General features: G+C 39.2%; 1 protein-coding gene across 2 annotated transcripts in view; it reads right to left on the bottom strand.

Annotated features, from left to right (window-relative positions):
* PSD3 (pleckstrin and Sec7 domain containing 3) overlaps nt 1-24,528 on the bottom strand; it is a 706,817-nt gene that overhangs the window by 413,597 nt on the left and 268,692 nt on the right. For both annotated transcript variants that reach the window (XM_073902616.1, XM_025886232.2), the window contains one exon: nt 20,182-20,290. In XM_073902616.1, coding sequence (XP_073758717.1) covers nt 20,182-20,290 — 109 coding nt within the window. The remainder of the gene's footprint in view (nt 1-20,181; nt 20,291-24,528) is intronic.

Genomic DNA, 24,528 nt, shown 5'->3' with positions numbered 1-24,528 from the left:
GGTCCTTACCCATACACAGAAGTAAAACTTGAAAGCAAATACTATGAAGAACTGAATCTCCCCTAATATAGAAAAGTTGGTAAGTATCCCAATGGCATTCAGGTGGGCAACTAAAGCTAGCCAGAAGGGCTCAGTAAGCCATACTTATATAATCCTCTAACTTATAAACTCTTTTATTTGCTGTTTCTATTTTCTTTCCTTCTTTCAGTAAGAGATTCTCTTTAAAAATTCTCATATTAACTATGTTAACGTAAAATGTAATCTCCCCTCTCTGTAGGGATCAATAAGGGCATCCATGAGCTAGATGGCAGGGAATCGGGACCAGAACAACTCTAGACCCAGCCTCAACAACAGAGCACATCTGCTCAGCCAAAAAGGATGGAAGGGAATAGAATTTCTTTTAGAAACTGTCTCCCCCATTGGCTTGTGTAGCAATATGCTGTCTTGGTTGTGGTTCTACCTCTTCTGCTATGTTTCTGTCGCCGTGGCTTGTTACATACAGTTCTTCTTCTGCCCTTGAATTACGGGTAGTATCAAGAATTCTAGGTAGTTCTCAGCTCACTGCTCTTCTCACTTAGCGTTCTCTGCCTTCTAAAATGCAAGAGCTTGGGGCACCTGGGTGGCTCAGTCGGTTAAGCGTTTGCCTTCGGCTCAGGTCATGATCCCAGGGTCTGGGGATAGAGTCCCGAGTCTGCTTCTCTTCTCCCTCTGCCCGACCCCTGCTCCTTCTCTCTCTCTCTCTCTCCCTCTCAAATAAATAAATAAAATCCTAAAAAAATAGATGCAAGAGCTTTGGAATAAATACTGATCATCCAAAAGACAAACTGGTACGGTGGCAAAAGTATCCTAAATGAGTTAATACACATAAAGTGCTTAAAATGGCACCCAGCACATAGGAAACACTTGGTACAAACCAGCTGATATTACTATCACTACTAGGAATCTGTCTTTGCTCCATTACTTACTATATAATTTGGGCGAATAATTTTGTTTCTCTGAGCCTCAGCTTTCACCTATTACTTTAAAAAAACTCATTAAAAGTCAAACTTTTTTTCCAGTCTTTTGTACTCACTAAATAAAAATTTGCAATTAATTTTGATTCATGATTCAAACAATAATGGAGGTAAGCAAGATGTTTACCTCACAAGGCTGCTATAAGATTAATATTATAGGGGCACCTGCTTGGCTCAGTCAATTAAGCATTTGCCTTCAGTTCTGGTCATGATCCCAGGGTCCTGGGATCGAGTTCCGCAGTGGGCTCCCTGCTCACTGGGGAGTCTGCTTCTCCCTCTCCCTCTGCTCCTCCCCCTGCTCATGCTCTTGAACTCTCTCGTGCGTGCTCTTTCTCTCTCTCAAATAAATAAATAAAATCTTTAAAAAAAATTAAAATTAGAAAGGTCACACAAAAGAGTAACTGAAAACTAAAAAATGGCATTTGAAAGTAGGGTTCTACACTGATAATTCCAGATGTCCAGACCCAACATCTCTCCTGAGCTTTAGTCCACCTCACATAGAGACCACTATAAATAAAAAGAGAAAGATATCAATGATTTAGTCAATTCAGAAGAAACTGCCAGTCAGTCAAACCAGACACCTGGGGCAGGGTCTAGACTTGGACTGCGGTAACAGAAAAAGGAGAGAAAACAGGAGAACTCTAGACCAGTTTGTATCCTTTTAATTACAAGCGTGAAGGAAGCCAAACACAGAAGAAATCTTACCAAGGAAAGTTAAAGGTCTGGAGGCCACATTCCTGTCAACCTATGATAATGACAATGTATGAGAAACTTAGGTTAATGACAACATAATGAGAAAACAAATACAAAGTAGACCACAGCTAGAAGCAGTTCACACATAATCCAGTTAGCTGGCATGGGGGGCGGGGTGGGGAGGTGTCTCAGGAGGAGTCTAGAAGAGATGTGTGTCTAACGTGAAAAATGCAAAGGAAGAGCTTTGTATGATGGGCTCACTTGAGTCTATATGCTCCAGAGAGCCCCTGAGAGTTCTGCCCCGTGCTCCTCCACAGTGGCCACATCACTGCCAAGAGTAAACCATGCGTTACATATCCACATTATTTCACCACGCCAACCCCCTGCCTTCTCGCTTTGAAAGGCACTACCAGGAAGAAGGAAACCTGGACTGAGGAAACATTCTCTCTTTCTTGGGATCCTGTATGGGGTCTCAGGCAGCCTCCTCCAAAACTGTGCCTACCATCCCTGGAAAGCTGGGTCTGTCCAGAGAAGCAGAGAAAACGCAGAGTCAACAATTTCTAACTATCTGACAGATGTCTCACGTTACATATTCAACATGTCAAAATCATAGTGATTACCTTCCCTGAAAACCTAGCTTCTGAGAGAGAATTCCTACTTTGATGTAACATTAACCTCCCCTGTCACATGTCCCCATATCTTTAGTCTCCAAGACTATAACTCATTTCTTAAAGTCTTTTTTTTTTTAAATGTTTTATTTATTTATTCATGAGAGTCAGAGAGAGAGAGAGAGAGGCAGAGGCAGGGGGAGAAGCAGGCTCCCCGCCTAGCAGGGAGCCCGATGTGGGACTTGATCCCAGGACCCTGGGATCATGACCTGAGCCGAAGGCAGACGCTTAACCATCTGAGCCACCCAGGCGCCCTCATTTCTTAAAGTTTTAAGCATCTATCCCTTCATTTATATTATTACTATCACTTCTCTAGAGCAGGTACTATTAGCTACTGATCCTGAACATTCTACCCACCTCAACATGAATCCATATCCTCTAATACACTGTAAGTAATTTTGCCATATTAATCTTCCTAAAGCACTTTTCTGATAGCATTATTGTCACCACAGTCCCATTAAATGCTTCCCCTTCCCCCCAAAAAAACAAAACAAATCTTAAAACGAATTCCCAGTGTGACTAAATTAAAGATGTAATTCTTGAACTCAGGAGTCAGCAAACCTTTTCTGTAAAGGACTAAATAATAAATAGTTTAAGCTCCATGGGCCATAAGGTCTCTACACAAATATGTATTTAACTCTGCCCCAGTAGCAAAAACAGCCACAGACGAGAGTAAATTAATCCATGGCTGTGTAAAACTAGTATACAGTTATTCCCTCTTTTCCAACTATGTCTTCCTCATTACTCATGTCCCCACTCAAAATCTACTTCTCGGGGTGCCTGGGTGGCTCAGTTGGTTGGGTGGCTCCTCTCGGCTCAGGTCATGATCCTGGAGGCCCAGGATCGAGTCCTGCATTGGGCTCCCTGCTCAGTGGGGGGTATGCTTCTCCCTCTGACCCTCTTCCCTCTCGTGCTCTCTGTCTCTCATTCTCTCTCTCAAATAAATAAAATCTTTAAAAAAAAAAAATCTACTTCTCACTGAGGTCCTCCATGCTTAACCCAACTCCGTGATCATCCCCTCCCTTTTACTCTTAAAACATATACTGCCTGTACTTTTCTTTGGGTCCTTATATTTTCATGATTTCATACTGCCTTCCCCACTTACTTTTTATCTCAAGTTTTCTATATGCTAGATAACTATCATACTGTAAAAGTTAAGGTATTCATTAATTCCTTACTAGGATGATGACAATGTTAAGTTACAAGGCAATCCATAGATATACGGACCCAAAACAATTTTCACCACTCCCCTTATTTATAAAGATTACAGCAAGTGATCCCTATATAGGAAATAGATAATTTTTCTAAATGGAAAAAAGAAACAGAATAAATTGATCCCTTTGGCCTTTCCATTATGAGGTATATCTTGCAAAAAACAATGACAATATAGATTCAGTAACTCAACTACTTGAAAGAGATTATTTTACAATAAACATCTTATTAGTGTTATGGATTTAGGATAATAGTTATATTTGTAGGACCATAAAGATATAATCCTTAAACTTATTTTTCTATTCCCCAAGTCTCAGAGAAGTGGTTCTTAATTTTTTGGTATCATGGACCTCTTAGAGAAAGCTATGGACCCTCTCCCAATAAGAAACATTCAGATGGACATTTATATGAACTCTGCATAAAATTTCTGGGGAGCTCACAGACCCTCTAAAGTTAAGAAATCCTCTCCCAGAGGGTTTCATGTTAGACATTCACAGCTCTCACTCATCTAAGAAACTTTACTTTTAGTTCATTCAAAGAAATTTCAATGCACCAAAGGATCTGGCAATTTTTTTTTTACATTGTCAAAAAACAGACTAGTATACCCAAATCGGAAGATGTCAAAGATCATAAACAGTAGAAATGGAAAAATTCATAGTTACAAGCAAATGGGTGGGAGGGGAGAGGAGAAATATCAGCAATGACGTGCATATTTCAATTTCATTTCACCGCTTGCTAAGAAAGCTCAGATAGCCTGGAGACACCTCCACCACACCCAGGTTTCCTCAGGCCAACACAGGTTACTGCTAAACCTCAAACATCACAAGTGGAAGTTTCATAGCCTAAAACAACTCAGGAAAAACCGTCATTAGCAACTAATTGTAAAATATATCTTTAAAACAAATTCAGAGATAAAAATGAGTTCCTAAATATCAGTAGAATAACATACCGTGAATACAAAAGAAGATAAATAAAACACACAATAATATTCATGACACATAGTGGCTGAATTTTAATTTTCTTTCACTTAGTCTTTTTTTTTTACAAGACAAATTCATTAAATGTATTGCTAGATAGGATTTAATTTTTATGTCTTTTGCACTCGGCACATGAGAATGAGAGCAAAATCACAAAAACCTAAATTTTAAGTTTCAAACATAAAATAATTAAAATCAAACTATCTGTAGAAGTAATCCACCTTGAATATAATAGGTAAATTGATGAATGTGGAATTTCAAAAATAGCCAAATTCCAGTCAAGGTAACAAGTGTAGTCTTAAGTCTCATTTAGTGAAAGAAAAACCTGTAAATAAATTAGTGCCTTTCAGAGTAACTGATTCAAAAGCCGAGGCAGACTCTAAGGTACAGAGGGGACCCTCAAAGAAATGGATAGTCAATCAGATTGAAAGGGATTAAATAAAGCTTCTCAGGACAGACATCAAATCACAACCTTCTGAACTGGTATTAAAGGCATCATACCTTCATTCACCTCTCCACTTGAGTCAGTGTCCTACTGTTTTCCACAACATCACTCTCATCTTCTCCCACAACAGAACGTTCTCCCCATTCTTTTCCATATATTCAAATACTACCTATCCTTTAAAAAACAGAACACATTAGCATCCCTCCAAGAAGCCTCTGATTACTCCTTCATACGCTGCTCTGATCTCTCCTCTCCTATATACAATATGATGACCACATATCCCTGATTTCCCACGCTGCTCCTGACCTCGACATCTGTCTCCTTTTAAGAATGTAGGTCTGTCTCTAGCAGGATCTTTAACATGGAATTAGTCATCTGCTCATGAGATTTAAACCAATTACCTGGCACTTAAATACATCATCTTCTATTTAAGGGCTCCAAGCATGAATCTTGTCTTGCTTACAAGTTCATCAGCTTCTTGTAAAGAGTGATCGGCAGTATTAGGTACATAGCAAATACTCAATAAATATTTGTAGATATTATTTAAATGTATTAAACAAGAGAAACTTATTTCCTGCCCCTACTTTCTTCTCTTATTTTTAATTACCTAGATATAAGAACCAAAGCTACACACATCTCAGTTCCCAGCAAATTTTAGGAAATTTGCCACCACAAAGAATCTCTAGTCATTTTTCCTTTAAAAAGAACAGGGTCTCAAGCATCTTTTAAAAATTCTTTTCATTTTCACCAGGACTAACTCGAAGTTCACCAAAGCTAGTTGTTCCAAGGACAACTAAAAAGACCATATTTTAAATATTTAACAATCTGTCATCAAAAGGGCAAACTCTCTAAATTGCTTTTCCTAGTACAGTTAGTTGAGTTTTCCATTGAGCCATCCCCATTCATTTGCTAGGGCCACCCTCATAACCAACAGAAACATTTTTGTAAAATTATTTGCAAGTCTCCTGATGTAATGAAATAAACTTATCTATTCCTTAAGATTTGACCCTGGCCTTGTTAACACCACTGTCTTATCAAGTGAATGAATACTGACTGGATACTCCAATATATGAACGGTACAGACACAACAAGGGAAAACAAATTGTTGGGGGAAAGCATAGATAACATAGCAATGGATGAAAGGGTGCTTGGTCTTATTCACTGCTATTTTGTATCTTGCCAAGAAATCGCTAATTCTACAATGTTGAAAGCAAATAGATATTTTAATTTACGTTTCAGTGTTTTTATGTATTTTTTACTTCGATCACATTCCTGATGTTATAATTTCCCTCTGGATAAGAAAGGTTTGGTTGTTGAAGTTACACTGCAAGGAAAAAGGGGCAGGCTGGATGCTCCAATCAAAATGGATAAAGAATTTAGACATTTCAGTATCCTGAGACACAGAAGACTGCCCCATCAAGAGTTTGCTTTCTTCCTAAGTTGATGGCCCTGTCATCAGCACCCTAATGCTACCAATGGAAAGGAACATGCATGAAATAATCTGATGCCTTAGGCCATATCTTCTTTCCTCCCAAAGGAAAATTACAAGGAGGTATTGCACTGCATCAACACCTGTCAAAAAATAATGAACTACATGAGACCTAAAACATCATACAGACCGACATAAAAAATATTTTTTAAGAGGAAAAATTATACCTTCAAATTATATTTCACACAACAGTCCAATATGTGAGACAGATAAAAGAAGGGATGCCTTTGGTTGACTGGGGTGGGGCATGGACTCATACCACCATCTCCTCATTCCGCAAAACCTCAGGGAAACAGAAAGATTTTGGTTTCAAGATTTAAAAAAAAATTTTTTTAAAGTGAACCCCAAAAGTTAAATAGTTTATCCAATATCATACTACCAATTAATGACAAAGTCAGGGGCGCCTGGGTGGCTCAGTCGGTTAAGCCTCTGCCTTTGGCTCAGGTCATGATCCCAGGATCAAGCCCCACATCGGGCTCCCTGCTCAGAGGGAAGTCTGATTCTCCCTCTGCCTGCTGCTCGCCCTGCTTGTGCTCTCTCTGTCAAATAAATAAATAAAATCCTTTAAAAAAAAATGACAAAGTCAGAATTACAGTCCACTTTCATGTTGACTGGCAACTGGGGGTACAGTGACACACCACTCTGATGCTCTGTAGAAACATAGGATATTGTGGGAAGACCCAGGCTCTGAAGTCACACTCAAGTTGGCATGCCATTCCCATGCCTTACTTGCTGTGTAACCTAAGGTTAAATTATTTAAATCTCAGTGAGCCTCATCTATGAAATAACCCAGGGGTGGGGAGACGTTAATATCAAAGGATTCTTCTGAGGTTTAAACTAATATAAAAATTTTCTAGTAGAGTATATACATTACATAATAAATGTATAACAATGTTCACTCGGGATTGAACCCAAAAAATTTAAGAAAAATATCCTACTCACATTATTACCAGCCTGTATCATAATTATAAAGCGCAACAACCAAAAACCCATCAGTTAAGGAAAAATTTAGGACGTTCCACATTAATCTTTCAATTATTACATCTCCAATAATACTGACTTCTTTGGAAGTTTTTGCAAAATTTATATACAAGGAAAAAAAATAGCATCCCAGATTGGGTTTCATATATTATTTTAATGCATCTTATATTCAGACAGTATTATTATCAACAACCTACCAAAATGTCCATCTGAGGGTATAGTTGCTTAACTTCCTATTTCAAAAACTTCAGTGTTTTTTTGCCATAAAAATTTCAAAATCTTTAATTTCATAACATCATAATGAGATTAAGACACAACAGATTTAAGACATATTTGTACACCACTGGAATTTTTATAAACCTCCAGAATAGATTAGGCAGAAGGAACAAAAGCACACTAACTGACCTCCAAAACAGTCTGCAAGTAATCTGCCTGCAGGAAAAGCAAACAGAACTTGAGAACCTCTACTGAAAGTGTTACACACCTTGTCCACCAGAGGGCAGTGTTGTCTCACTGTTAACAGAACTGCGTGAACAATTTAAAACTCGGGAATAAAATTCTGTATTTTCAAAATATTTCTTTCCAAGATTTTCGGGGAAAAAATATCTACTCATTGAAGGAAAACCTAGAAATCTGCCACTACGTATCTGTAATTAGGTTAAAATGATATCATAAAAGATAGTCCAGTTTTCAAAATCATTTTGTGCCTATGAATTAAACCTCTAGGGAAAGGATTATCCTAAAAGGAACAAAGGCTCACCATGTCCAGGTCCACCTAGCCAAGCTCGCTGCAGTTCTGACCAGTCCCTCATCCTCACTCAGGCTGATGCTCTAAAGCTCAAGAAGGTGGTGGACAGTGGCAGGTGGAATAACGTTTCATCACATATTTTAAACCATTTCATGATACTTAGAGCACACTAGTCCTTGTATTAAATATCTACCCCACCATACCCATAAAAATATTCTCACTTAGCAGTAAATATACCCATAATTTTAGCTTGAGAGAGTCAGTCACTATCCTGTCCCAGTGACGAAAGCCCAGTGTGGGCTGCTAAGGTTTTAGGGGCACAGAATATGCAGACCACTTCTAGGTCATTTCAGGAAAATAGCAACCATCTACCCTGAGTGATTTTAACAAGTCACAGGATCAAGAGGTTTAATCTAAACAACTTTACACATACACTTGTACACATCTGATATACAGAGTTGTTTATACACACACATTTCTCTATTTTATTGCATTCAGTTAACTCCTAATTTCTAGTTACTTCAGTCTTGATCTTCCTAGATTCATCTGCGGCAGGAATTACTCCTTTATTATTAAAATCCGTTCTCTTATTCCCCAAATAACTTTCTGTTCTAATTTTCCTCAAACACCACTCATTCAGCCTGCCCTTTAATTTTCTTGTTCTTCCAAGTGCTATCTTTTCATTTTGCAATGCTTCCTGGGCAATCCTACCCATCTCCAGAACGTCTTCTCTCTGGCCCAGACCTGTATGCCCACCTGCCCACCGGATGTCTCCATCTGAGTGTGCCACAGGCTTCTCAAATTCAACACGTCCAAATGTCACCGTTCTTATTCTTACCCCCCACCTGCTCCTCCTTCAAAACTGTGCCTTGTTAGGGCGCCTGGGTGGCTCTGTCGTTAAGCGTCTGCCTTCGGCTCGGGTCGTGATCCTGGGGTCATGGGATCAAGCCCCTGCATTGGGTTCCCTGCTTGGCAGGAAGCCTGCTTCTCCCTCTCCCACTCCCCCTGCTTGTGTTCCTGCTCTCGCTCACTCTCTCTGTCAAATAAATGAATAAAATCTTTAAAAAAAAAAGAAAGAAAGAAAGAAAGAAACTGTGCCTTGTCAGAAAGCACCACCGTCTACGTAGCCGCCCAAGCAGACGCCACTCAGGGCCTCCCTCTTCTTCCTTTCCACATCCGCTCAGCTGCCAGCAGCAGTACCTCACTCTCTGCAGGAGAAGCCTCTTCCCTCCGGTCTCCACTGCCTCAGTCCCTCCTCCTCACAAGTCCCTTGCATTCCTATACGACTCTGCAGCAGAGACACTGGACGTTTGTCCTCCTCCCTTACTAACAGAACTCCCAATTTTTAGCTGGACACATGGACACTTGCAATAAAGATTATGTTTTCGGCACTTCCCTTGTAAATACAGCACCACATTATAAACAATGAGCTCCAGCTGAGAGTGTTTTGTGGTCCTGTCTGCCCGATATCTTTAAATTACATAGAGCACATGCCCTTCTACCATTCTCATGCTCCTCCTGCACCTTCCAGCTCTCAAGGAATATGGCAGAGCTCAAGAAACCACATCAGAAGACGAGAAATAGTCAAAGGATAGCAGACCAAAGAGTCCAAAGGAGTCAGGATCATCTGACTCTGTGGAATCAGCATCTGAGCTCTAAATCATCGGGCTGGATTCCTTCCATGGAAGAGAAGAGTAAACTTTTATTTTGTCTAAGCCACTAGTTTGTGTGTGTGCGTGTTTGTATGTGTGTGTACCTTCCTAACATGGTACACCACGGATTCCTTCCATGGAAGAGAAGAGTAAACTTTTATTTTGTCTAAGCCACTAGTTTGTGTGTGTGCATGTTTGTATGTGTGTGTACCTTCCTAACATGGTACACCACCTCGATTCTCACCTTTCCTTAACTGCACCCCAATCTCTAGCTACTTCCTATAAATCCCAAATGTGAAAAATCAGTCCATTATTTTAAAAAATCCGTACTATCTATACTCCTTAGCATGGCATGTAAGACAGTTCACAACCTGGCCCTGGCCTTTCCCATTCTCCCCCCTTCCTCCCATGTTGACGCTCCTTGCTCTGAACAAGCCGTGTTTCACAGTAACACATCTTTACATACACTCCTTCCCATCGGAAACATCTTTCTTCCCAGCAAGCACTCCGCCTTACCCTCAAAAACCCTGCTCGGATAATCACCTCTCCTAGAAGCCTTCCCTCCAGTCGATCTTAGGTGTGCTTCCAATCGCCTCCCAAATCTCACTGTTCCTCCTTCCATTATAGCAAGTCGCATATTGTGTTACAATCATTATATTATTTGTCTGTTTCCCCCACCGGTCTTTAGTCAGACTCTATGCTTTATTTCTGTAACTCCAGCCTAGCAACTATACATATTTATTATATGTTGAAAAAGTAAATACCCAGAAGTGCCTTTACTTGCCTTGAAGGAAGTTTTTGGCATCTGGTACCCGGCACAAATGAAAATCCAAGCTTCCTGATTCTTTGCCCAGGCCTGTTTCCAATACATCAGCATTTCCCCAACTGTGTTCCAACAACATCCATGTAGGGAAGTTAATAATGTTAATAACATGCGGGTTTCCAGCCACTCCAGACGACTTTCAGTTCCACTAACCTGTCCAAGTCCTTCCACCCTGTCTCCCAACCCTGCTGGCTACCTTCTGCCTGGAAGCTCTTCTCCCTGAGCCTCGCCCTCCGTCGGGATCCCACCCTCCATCCATGAGCCCCCACCATGAGCTCCTTCCTGGGGAGGACTCTCTACTCTCCCAATACTTTCAAAATCCTCTACACTTTGGCTGAACATTATCCTGAAAATCACGAGTCTCTACAATTTCCTTTATTCTTTCTAAAAATAAAGGTTTCGCCTCTCAAAATTTTTGAGCACTTGCCCTTTCTGTTTTTCCAAGATTACCTAGAGTGGATCTGTACTTTATCTGTAAATCTACTCAGCCTCTCAGGACATAATCCCTCACAGTTGAAATTCACGTAAAAGGAGGAGTTGAGCTCTTGGGCTTTTGCTTCTCAGCACTGTTTGCTCTACCATTTCCAACAAGGCAATTGCTCTCAGTGATAGGACAAACCCAACCAAGCAGTTCTGTATCTCCACTTTGTCTCAGAAATCTCTTAACATGACCTCCCGCACACTTAGAAAGGAGCATAACCTTCCCTTGTCCTCTTCTCAGAATGCCACATAGTTACTGCCCTCACCCCTCAAGAGCAGGACCGTTCACAGTGCAGTCTGAGAACCATCTAGGTCTGAATCATCTAGGGCATTCAATACAGTACTAGATGTTCAGGTCACACACCAAAATCAGAATTACTGGGGTGAAGTTCAAGAATCCAAACTGGTTTTTCAGCTTTACTGAGATATAACAGACAGTAAAATTACAAGATTTTAAAACGTACAAGGTGATATTTTATATATGTATACACTGTGAAAGAAATATTTGAGTTTTTAACGAGCATTCCAAGCATCCAAGGTGTCAAAATATCTCTGCTAGCAAGGCAGGTCAGGGCTGGACAAAACAGGGGCCACAGAATTCCCAGAAACTGTCACCTGAAGCCTGAAGCAGCTGCCTTCATTCTTCCTAAGTGTATAATACAAAGACTATCATCTAAGTATGTCATGAAGTGGGAAAGGTTTGTAGAGTTCCTAGAATTTGTATAGAACAATTAAATTAGTACTTCTAGGGGAGATTCACAATGATGATTTTCAAAACTGCCACAGGGCAATCTGATATGCTTAAGAACCATTGCTTTAAATAGCAATTCTCAGGGGGCCTGGGTGGCTCAGTCAGTTAAAGCGGCCAACTCCTGATTTCAGCTCAGGTCATGATGATTTCAGGGTCTCGAGATGGAGCCCTGCAGGGGGCTCTGAGCTCAGTGCAGTTTGCCTGAGATTTTTCTCCCTCCCCATCTCTCACCTCCACTTCCTCCCCCTCTGCCCCTCCCCCTACTTGTCTGGTGTTCTCTCTCTCAAATAAATAAAATCTTAAAAAAAAATAGCAATTCTCAACTTCGTAAGAGCAAAAATGCCTTTAATTTTATAACAAATATTTTACAATGCCTCCTCTATTATCATAAAGTGACATTCAAAAATAATGACCTGACTAAATATAAAATTCAAACTAATCAATAATTTATGGAATGTACTACATTCAGCAGTTTACTAAATGCAATACAAAAAATTAAAATGATTTTCATTATGTAAATGCTTACGTTAGATGCTTGCTTGCACCTAAACAGAGTCCCCCGGAAGGCAAGGCTCAAGCACAGATAACAGGTGTGTGGAGCTGATGACTCAACAGCATGAATACCACCTGTGGGATATGGTGTTTTGAAATGGTGAACAATTTTTAGTAAACTTCCAAACTAAGTAAAATCTTCCCTTGGTTCACATGATAGTTATAGTCCTAGGAAATGCAGTGATATTTAAAATAATGCAAAAAAAACATTTTGTTTAGATGTACTAAGTCCAGGGGCGCCTGGGTAACTCAGCTGGTTAAGCGTCTGCCTTCAGCTCAGGTCACGATCCCAGAATCCTAGGATCGAGCCCCACATCAGGCTCCTTGCTCAGCAGGGAGCCTGCTTCTCCCTCTCTCTGCTGTTCCCCCTCCCTGTGCTCTCTCTGTCAAATAAATAAAATCTTAAAAAAAAAAAAAAAGAGTTATTCAGCTTCTTCCCCACACATAAGCAAAAAATAACTTAACATGATCACAGACCTAAATCTAAGAGTTAGGACTATAAAACTTAGAAGACAATATTAGGAGTAAATCTTGACCTTAGATTAGGCACAAGCTTCTTAGATATAATACTAAAAGCACAAGCAACAAAAGAACAGATAAATTGGACTTGATCAAATTTCAAAATTTTGTGCTGCAAATGATACTATCAAGAAAGTAAAGACAATCCACAAAATGTGAGAAAATATTTTCGAATAATGTACCTATATACAGAATATACAAAGAACTCTTAAAACTCAATCATAAAAAGACAAACCAATTAAAAACTGGGCAAAGAATCTGAACAGACATTTCCCCAAAGAAGAAATAAATAAGCCAATAAGCATATGAAAAGATGATCAACATCATTAGTCCTTGAGGAAATGCAAAACAAAACCACAAGGAGATTCTACTTCACATCCACTAGAATGGATATAATAAAAAAGATAATTATAAGTGTTGACTAGAATATAGAGAAATGAGAACCCTCGTATGCAGTTGATGGGAATATAAAATAGTACAACCGCTATGGAAAAAAACTTAGAAGTTCCTCAAAAGGTTTAACATAGAATCACCATATGATCTAGCAATTCTACTTCTAGGTACAGACCCAAAAAAAATGAAAACATACCTCCACACAAAAACCTATACGTAAATGTTCATAAAACCATTATTCATAATAGCCAAAAAGTGGAAGTAACCCAAATATCCATCAAATGATGAAGAGACAAATAAAATGTAGTCTTATTATATAATAGAATATTATTCTGCAATTTTTTATTATGGAATGAAGTAGTGATACATGCTACAGCATGGATGAAAACAACACAATAAGTAAAAAAAACCTAATCACAAAAGACCACATATTATATGATCCCAGTTATATGAAGTGATTAGAATAAGCAAATCTATAGAGACAAAAAATAAATTATTGGTTGCCTACTGAAGTGAGGAAAAGATATAGAGTGACTGCTAGGGCATGCAGTCTTTTCTTTTTAGGATGATGAAAATATTCTAAGTTAACTGGGGTGCTGTATGTACAACTCTGTGAACATACTAAAAACCACTGAATTTTATATTTTAAATGGGTTATGTGGTATTATAAGATGTATCTCAATAAAGCTACTAAAAAGCAATACCACTTCTTCCAAAGGAAATGAAATAATTATCTCAAAATGACATCTGCACCCCCATGCTCACTTGCAGTATTTACAGTAGCCAAAACATGGAAAGAACTGAAGTGTTTATCAACAAATAAATGGATAAAGAAAATGCGGTGTATATATAATGGAAGGAAGATCTGCCATTTGCAACAACATGGATGGACCTTAATAGCATTATGCTAAGTGAGACAGAGACAAGTACCACATCATCTCACTTTTACGCAGAATCTAAAAAAGTCAACTCCTAGAAACAGAGTAGACTGGTGGTTACCAGGGGCTAAGGGATGGAAAACGGGGAGATGTTGGTCAATGGGTATAAACTTCCAGTTAAAAAAATGAGTCAGTTGTGGGGATGTAAATTACGGCATGGTTACCACAGTTAACAATACTGTACTGTATAGTTGAAATTTGCTTAGAGAGTAGATCTTAAATGCAATCATCACAAATGAAAAAAAAAAAAGAGAAAGAAATAGTAACTATGTGAGGTATGGATGTGCTAATTAAATGTGGTAATCACTTCACAATATATACATATATCAAGTAATCACACTGTATACCTTAAAGTTACACAAAGTTATTTGTCAATTATGTCAGTAAAACTGGAGAAAAAAGAATTATTCGGGCTTCTGGGTTACTGCAACAGACAAGGACACAAATCTTCCTCCTCTCCTTTTCTAAGTCCTATTAAAATGAAAATAAATTTTCAAAAGAAAATAAATTTGTTAATGATGCTAAGAAAAAGAGGAACATTATTAAGCCAGAAATTTTAATGAGTTTGTCAAACTGAAAGGGATGGATGGGGTTATCATCACAGACAAAATAAAGCAGAAATCACAACCAAGACCCAATCCTGAAGGCTGCAAATATCCCCACGGTAAAGCCACAGAGAAGCTAAAAGCCCAGGGCTGACAGGTGTCCATATCTAGAATGGGAAGCAGAACACATGTCACTGTGATTACCTGAAGAATTACCTACAAAACAGCTTCCTATGTTGGCCCCTCTCCCACCATCCTACCTAGAGGCTTGCTGGCATCAAAGCACATAGTCGGAGTATAAAGGCAGCCCACCTACCTACCCCTGTACCAGTCCACAAATCTCAACTCACCAAGATTCTTCTAAGCCCTTCTCTATTTACAAGGAAGAGGCCTGCTGGGGATGCACTCCACACACAGAGAAAAGTTCTATCTATCTATATTTGGGAATGCAGTCTCTTTCATTTTAAGATTTTATTTATTTATTTGACAAGTGAGAGACACAGCAAGAGAGGGAACACAAGCAGAAGGAGTGGGAGAGGGAGAAGCAGGCTCCCCGCTGAGCAGGAACCTCGACGCAGGACTTAATCCTAGGACCCTGGGATCATGACCTGAGCCAAAGGCAGATGCTCAACAACTGAGCCACCCAGGCGCCCCAGGGAACTCAGTCTTTTATTCATGCGTATGAATGGGAAAAAAAACTCCAACAGACATTTGAGGAAAAACAGTGGCTTCCAAGAGAAGCTCCAAGATTGAATAAAACAGAACTGACCCTGGATGAAGTAGAAATTACAGAAACAGAAGGTAATCTTAGAAAAACAATTCTATTCTAGTGAATTCTTTAGAGAGTCTCTAGACATAATGCATATATAAAAGAACAGATTAAAACGAAAACTAAGTGATCAGAGATTGGGAAAGAAATTATAAATAGAATTATCAAAGTGAAACTTTTATTAGAAAGAATAGAAGGTAATATTTTAAAATAGGAGAGAAAAATTAAGAGACATTGGTCAATTGTAGACACCAACAGGAAGGGAGGTATTGTGCTTTCCCAAAAGGAAGAAGCCTACTTTACGATTCCAGCAGGAGAAAGGAAGAATTTCTGACTGGCCAGCAATAAGCTCAACCAGTAATACCACAACTCAACCAATGAGAAACTGTCACCACCCTAAACTCTCACTTTCTTCCAATGGACTTCTGTTCAAAGCAGCCCCTCCCAACTTCCTTTCTCTCTATAAAGTAAGGTTCCTCTCCTTTGATCTTTGGACTTCTACGTTTTGCCATACTTTGCGTGTCCCAAATTACAATTCCTGTGCTATTCCTGAATAAACTGATTTTGCTGGTAAAATAACTGGCTCTTTTAAGGTCAACAAGTCCAATACCAGTTTTGTGTCAATTTCTAGATATCATCTGAAGATACAGTTGGATCTCTACCCCCTCTGTGCTGCAGCCTGGGTTTCAGTTCCACATGAGTGGCTTTCTCCCCACTCAGAGCTCTGGAAAATCGGTATATCAATCCCCAGTCCCTTTATCTCCTCCCTGCCCTCCACTTCATTCGAAAGCTCTAAACTGTGCACCCTTGGGCAGGTTCTTTTTCTGAAGTGCATTTCTTCACCTACTTACCTTAAAAATTAGTTTATAAATCAATAAAGAACATGGGAGTAAGATTTTGTCAACTTCTAAGAGTTAATTTAGCATCCCACAGGCCCTTTTACTTCCTCACACACTCCTTACACTTCCTGTAAGTTGAGGACCAGAGTTTTACTCTTCTTCAAAGACTTCCGGATTTTGATAAAAGAGAGACCAACTGACTGTGGTCATCTGATACTGCCTTACAAACATTTCAAAAAACATACCTTCCCAAAATGAAGCCACTCTTCTGTTAAAGTATACTTTATCTGACTAGTTTAGAAAAGCCATGCTTGTCATCTACGTGTGGCAACCTAAAGAGGAAAAGTGTGGTAAGTGGAAGTCTAAAAGGCATTGTCACCCAAACACTAATTAATACAGGCCTATGGTTAGCCCCCGTGAGGTTCCTATGATACCTCTTTCTATCTCTCTGAAGTTCAATACAGCTCCATACGTATTCCAACAGCGGACTGGGATGGAAGATGAGAACCACAGCCTCATTAAGTCACAGCACAACTGAAGTCACTCGTAGCCCAAAGCCTCTCAACAATCACCAACTACTGCTCTCACCCTTGAGAAGCTCCTGAAAGCTGAAGCTCCCAGAAAGTAGAGTGAACACAGAAACCAGACAAGCATAGTCATCACTTTCCTTTCACTATATTGATGAACAAATAATGAGAATCTAGATCTTAATTCCAAGCCATCTTCCTACAATTCACATGTTCTCCTGTACGCCATCCAATACCCTAAGTCTTGTCACCGATTCAAAAATCCCTGCAATAAGCTATAGTGTGCAAATAGTCTTGACTTGTTTTCCCTAGAACCTCCCACCTATGACTCCTGTTAAGTCCCTGCTCAATGGCAAAGTCTAAGCCTTCTCTCCCTGTAGCAGCGACACTTTCCTTGGGCCTAACTGGGGATCACGAACCAAATGAATTTACCTGATCTGAATATGTCATTACTAGGGTACCACCCCTCAGGTGATGGAACCTATCACTGGGGATGCATCCATTTCTCCAGCAGGCTGTTTCTGGAGCACCTAGTTTAAGTCACTTATTTAATTCATGTTTTTTAAAAATATTTTATTTATTTATTTGACAGAGAGAGACACAGAGAGAGAAAGCACAAGCAGGGGGAGTGGGAGAGGGAGAAGCAGACTTCCTGCCGAGCAGGGAGCCTGATGCAGGGCTCGATCCCAGGACTCTGGGATCATGACCTGAGCCGAAGGCAGACGCTTAACCAACTGAGCCACCCAGGTGCCCCTAATTCACTTTTTTTTTTTTTTAGGAAAAAAACCTTTGTGGGAAGAGGTATGTCTATCAATCAAATTCAAATAAAACACCGTCCTATTCTCTCTACTACCTTACCCGGTGGTATTCTGAATTTGGGCAGTGTTTTGATGACAGATGACTAGTCTATGTAAAGAAACTTCAATAGTGTTTTTGAAATAAAAAAAAAAAAATGCCATAATTTTTTGTAAAGATATGAGAAGAAAAAGATATAAACTTGCATCTTACAACCCTCCTGTGGTAAGCAACAGCTTCTGCTGCTCTATTCCAATTTCCAGATCAATCCTTCTTGATTTTCCACTTCCTTCTGCACACCTGGATAATGTACAAACTCTTTACCTTGTCTTAGAAGGCCCTACATGATTTTGCCCCTTTTTAAATGATTATCTTGCTAAACTTATCTTTCACTGAGATATTTTGTTAACCAACCAGGCTAGTCTCCTTCCTGTCCTTCAAACAATTTTTATTTTCTGCCACCATACCCTTGCTCATACCATTCCCTCCAATCTGAAATGCCCTCCCCAAAAACCATACTAATCAGAACACTGGTCATTCTTTATGAAAAAGTTCAACTTCTACCTCCTCCATGAAGTCGCGGCTGAAAATGATTAGTCCCTCCCTCTAGTCACTCACAGATCTGTTTCTCCCTGACCAAAAAATAAGCTCCTAATGGAAGAACTGTATCTGTACTTCTCTGCATCCTCACAGTCCCCAGTACAGGTGACTACACACTGTAAGTGTTCTTTAAACATATTTATTCAATGAATGCATGCATACTTTCACACCTGCAGAACAATATCACGCTAGAAACAAATACTACTAACCATTTTTACCAAGGCAAATAAAAACAGGTTTAAAATGTCATGAAAATGTCATTCTGATTTGCCTCAGGTATACAGGTATACTCAAAACCTGTTAAGTAAGGAAGAACCAAACTCACCCACCAAGTCAGAGAACTATGCAGACATTTCATATTATTTCTACATAGTAAAGAAAAAATCATTTTTTATCAAAGTAAAAAAATAGCTTAATCAGCATAAAATCACAATGTGACATGCGAAGTTAAAGCAATGTCAAGAAGGAGTTTTTTGTAGTTTTTTTTCGGGTTTTGTTTTGTTTTGTTTGAGAAGTTTTAAATAGTCTTGGCTGAATCAGTACTTCCTGTCTGAGAAATAGTGAATAATGATTAAGTGCCCCAAACCTCAAGCCCAGAATAGTTAAATATTTATGCTGAATGATAAATAGCAAATTGGGGGCACTCTAATAAAAGCAGAATGATTTTTAAAAAATAATCAAGCTGGGGGCACCTAGGTGGCTCAGTCGTTAAACATCTGCCTTCGGCTCAGGTCATGATCCCGGGGTCCTGGGATCGAGCCCCACGTCGGGCTCCCTGCTCCGCGGGAGGCCTGCTTCTCCCTCTCCCACTCCCCCTGCTTGTGTTCCCTCTCTCGCTGTGTCTCTCTCTGTCAAATAAATAAATAAAATCTTTAAAAAAAAAATAATCAAGCTGGTTTATACTTCATTTAAGAGTCCTCAACTAATGAAATATCTAATAAGTATTCATGATTAGGGCAAAAGAAATTCTTAAATGGCTGCAGATACACTACAGTCTTGCTATCCCCAAATATTATGAGGTCCATCACATATTCCTATCTAACATAGAAGTCCAAAATGCAGTTATTATTTGATTTTTTTTCAACTGAACAACAACTACATTAGGTCAGATTCCTTGTCTACCCAAAACAAAAATCAGTGTCAGACAGTGACAGAATCGAGGAGAGTCAGGACTGTACTTCAAATGTCAGGGACATGGTGATGATGATGATAATTACAATAAATAATAACAACAGCAAACACTTTTATAGCACTTATTACATGCCCCATGTGGCTCTAAGATCTTTATATATGTCAATTTATTTAAAACCTTAAGAGAACTCTGAGACAGGTGTAACTAACTTATTTATAACCTGTATAATCCCATTTACAGATGACAGAACTGAGGCACAAACAGATTAGCCTACTCACGGTCACAAACTTCATAAACTACAAGACCAGAATTCAAATGCAGGAAGTCCAGCTCCAGAGCCCGGGCTCCTAAGCACATGCAGTATCCCTTTCCTAGCTAACTCCCAAGACACACATATCCCCTTTATCACCTTCTGAGTACTTCTCCACCCTCATTGCTGCCTTCCTCCTCTTTGAAACCTGCTCACTTTAATTCTTCTTCAAAACAAATTTTCTGAGAAATACTGGACGTGATTCTTGTAGCCTGTTCTGGGTAATTTCAAATCAGTTCTTGGTTTGAAGAATTCTCAGCTTCTGAGATACGAAAGTTCAGTAGCACTTCACATCTGTTACCTGAAGGAAGAGGGTCAGGAAACACTTACTAGTATCTGGAGGTTTCTCTTCAGATCTGCCAAATAAAAACTCATATTTGGCCTTGGCAACACTCTGGGAATGCGCTGATGCATTGTTAACCCAAACAAATGTCTCTGCCTGCAAAATTAAAACATAACAAAGACATCATTTAAAACATATCATAAAAAATACACCATAAAGCAAACCAACCACAAGAGAATGGTTAGAATGACGTATCTACTTGACAGAATGCTACACAGCCATTAAAAATGAAACATGAAAAATATAGCACAACAAAAAGCAAAATACAAGATGATCACTGCAAGATTACAATTACATAGAAAAATAAACATACATCTATAGGGGAATAAGAAAAATATGAAAACTTTGGATTGATGGGAGTGCAGAACTGTGGTACAGTATCTTTTTTTGATTAAAGTATAGTTGACACAGAACATATTAGTTTCAGGTATACAACACAGTGATACAGAATGCTCACTATGATAAATGTATTTACCACCTGTCATCATACAAAGCTACTCCAACAGTATTGACTCTATTCCCTATACTATAATTTTCATCCCCATGACTTATTTTATAACTGGAAATTTGACCTCTTAATCCCCTTCACCTGTTTAGCCCATCCTCCCACCCCTCTAGCAACCACCAGTTTGTTCTCTGCATTTATGTTCTCTGCACTTATCTCTATTTCTGGGTATATTTGTTTGTTTGTTCACCGATTTTGTTTTTTAGATTCTACATATAAGTGAAATCATGTGGCATTTGTCTTTGACTTATTTCACTTAGCTTAATACACTCTAGGTCCATCCACGTTGTGGTAAATGGCAAGCTTTCCATCCTTTTTATGGCTATTATGCCACTGTACATATACACCACATCTTATTAATCCATTCATCTGTGGATGGGTACTTGGCTTGCTTCCATATCTTGGCTATTAGAAGTAACACTGCAATAAACATAGGGGTGCCTATATCTTTTCAAATTAACATTTTTGTTTTCTTCTTCCAGAGCAGAATTCCTGGATTACACAGTACTTCTATTTTTAATTTTTTGAGGAACCTCCATACTGTTTTCCATAGTCATTGCACTAATATACATTCCCACCAACAGTGCATGAGGGTTCCCTTTTCTCCACAACCTCACTAACACTGTTATTTCTTGTCTTTTTTATAATAGTCATCAGCCATTCTGTCTGTGGGAGGTGATGTCTCATTGTGATTATAATTTGCATTTCTCTGATGATGAGTGATGTTGAACATCTTTTCATGCGTCTCCTGGCCATCTGTATGTCTTCTTTTGGAAGAACGTCTATTCAGGTGCTCTGCCCAATTTTTAATCAATTATTTGGGGTTTTTTGGAGTTGAGTTCTATGAGTTCTTCATATATTTTGGATATTAACCCCTTATCAGAGATATCATTTGCAAATATCTTCTCCCATTCAGTAGGTTTCCTTTTTGTTTTGTTGATGGTTTCTTTTGCTGTGCAGAAGCTTTTTGCTGTCCCAATAGTTGAGTTTTTGCTTTTTTTCTCTTGCCTGAGGAGACAGATCCAGAAAAATATTGCTAAGGGCACCGCCCAAGAGCTGACTGCCTATGTTTTCTTTTAGGAGTTTTTTGGTTCCAGGTCATACATTTTCGTCTTCTATCCATTTTGAGTTTATTTTTGTGTATGGTGTAAGAAATGGTCTGGTTTCATTCTTTTGCGTGTTGCTGACCAGTTTTCCCAAAACTACCTACTGAAGAGATGGTCTTTTCCCCAGTGTACATTCTTGCCTCCTTGGTCATAGATTTACTGACCATGTAAGTGTGGGTTATTTTCTGAGTTATCTGTCCCATGCAACTGATCTACGTGTCTATCTTTGTGCCAGGACCATACTGTTTGAGTACTATAGCTTTGCAGTGTATTCTGGATTCTGCGGTTGTGATACCTCCAACTTTGTGCTTCTTTCTCCAGATTGCTGCCATTCAGGGTCCTTTATGGTTCCATATAAATTTTAGGATTGCTTGTTCTGGTTCTGTGAAAAGTACTACTGGTATTTTGATAGGGACTGCATTGAATCTGTAGACTGTTTTAGGTTAGTATGGACATTTTAACAACATTAATTCTTAACAGTCCATAAGTATGGTCTATCTTTCCATTTATTTGTGTCATCTCCAATTTCTTTCATCAATGTCTTATAGTTATCAGAGTATAGGTCTTTCACCTCCTTGGTTAAATTTATTCCTAAGTATTTTATTCTTACTGATGTTATTGTAAATGGGATTGTGTTCCTAATTTCTCTTGCTGCTAGTTCATTATTACCATATAGAAACCCAACAGATTTTTGCATATTAATTTTGTATCCTGCAACTTTACTGAATTCATTTATCAGTTCTAATAGTTTTTTAGTGGACTCTTTAGGCTTTCTCTATATAATACCATGTCATCTGCAAACAGTGACAGTTCTACTTCTTCCTTACCAATTTGGATGTCTTTTATTTTTTTTCTTGACTGAATGCTGCAGCTAAGACTTCTAGTACTATGTTGAATAAAAGTGGTGAGAACTGACATCCTTGTCTTGTTCCTAGTCCTAGAGAAAAAGCTTTTGGCTTTTCACCATTGAGTATGATGTTAGCTGTGGGTTGCTGGAATTTTTTAAATTAAATTTATGTTACTTTTCTGCAATCAGAAAACTGTATTTTATTTTTAGATATATCATTTTCCAAATGATTATCATTACCCCACAGCACAAAGAATATTTGTGCATAGGTTCTACTAAAATAAGCCAACAAAAAGTAGTCTTTCCCCAAAAGAGACCATACTTTTTATATAATCAGGAATACGATTCAGCCAAACAGGGCGCACAGAGTAGAAGTGCCAGTCATCCCACTTATACTAATTGTCCTAAATTTAAGCATATGTCCCAGTGTTCTTTGGAATTCTTTAAAGTCCCCTATTTGAAAGAAAAGCTACAAAGGTAACTGTGAAAGCAGTTCACATCATGATTTGGAATTCCTATGACCTTCTTCCTGGCGAGTGCCTCCCTTCTCTGGCCTAGGATTAATTAAAATAAAAAATAAGTTAACAGGCAGAAATTGGAAAACACAGAGAAATCTGACCTAGTTCAATCAAACAGCCATTCTGCCACTTTACCCTGAACTCAAAAATCAACCAGGATCCAGACATTGCCCTCACTGGTTTCCACCCTCTAATTATGAGACACCTTCTTTTCTCATGTCTGAGAAGCAAACCTGACCATTCACTTTAAGAGAGGAAAACACAAAGGATTTTATCGGCAACCAGGCAACTACTTCAAAGAGGGAAATCTTATGACTTCTGTTACATTCTTTGGAGCAGAAATGATTGACAGTAATGAGAAGGCCCATGATGGGGTTATGATTAACTCCATCACCCTACTGCAGACCAGTCAACGGGCAGGCTTCTCTTTGTTCTTTAATACCAATATCAAAGAGCTAGGCTGTACAATTTTGAGATAACAATTTATTTCTAAAAATAGCTCTACAATCACTTAATATTCATAATGTGTAATATTTATCTTTATGGTAAAGGTGCGCACTCCTCTTGGAGTTACATGCTTGATAATCGCAGGCTGTTGATCAACCTTTTCCCCATAACAGAGGAAATGTCAACGTTTTGATGTGTTTAGGGAGCTTCAGACTGGTAGAAGAGGAATACTGTGCCCTAATTTCGGGAGAGTGGTTACGGAAGGCTCTCTGAGGAACTAAATACTTGCAGAGATGAGGAGGAGAGGCTGGGGAGGGAGAGAAACCCCCATCATCTAAGCAGAGGGAGGGTCATACACAATGGCCTTAAAGCATGAAAGGATTAGGCTATTCAGATGATTGAAAAGCCCATGTGGCCACAGAATAGTGGGTAAATGGGAAACTAGAGACTGACCAGGAAAATAACACAGCATAAAGTAACACTGTAGACGAGACAGGGGCCAAACATACAAGATGTGTAAGTCAAGGAAAGGTTTAATGGGAAGCCAGTTGAAGGGTTTGAAATACACAGTGATCGGGGGGCAGAGCAAGATGGCGGAGGAGTAGGAGACCTAGATTTCGTCTGGTCTCAGGAATTCAGCTGAATAGGGATCAAACCATTCTGAACACCTACGAACTCAACAGGAGACCGAAGAAGAGAGTAGCAACAACTCTCTGAACAGAAAAGTGACCACTTTCTGGAAGGTAGGACGTGCGGAGAAGTGAATCCGAGGCGATATTCGGGAGGATAGACGGCGGGGGAGGGGCCTCCGCCGGCCGCTTCTGGCAAGTGCTAGAGCCGCGGAGCACAAAATCGGACCGTTTAGAAGTTGGCTCCGTGGAGGGACGTCGCTGCAGTGGCTAAGCGGGGGG

This window comes from Callorhinus ursinus, unplaced genomic scaffold, assembly GCF_003265705.2.
Source record: "Callorhinus ursinus isolate GAN/ISIS: 27379988/994484 unplaced genomic scaffold, GSC_fseal_2.0 scaffold17, whole genome shotgun sequence".
In the NCBI taxonomy this organism is placed as follows: domain Eukaryota; kingdom Metazoa; phylum Chordata; class Mammalia; order Carnivora; family Otariidae; genus Callorhinus; species Callorhinus ursinus.
This window is presented reverse-complemented; position numbering and strand designations above follow the sequence as displayed.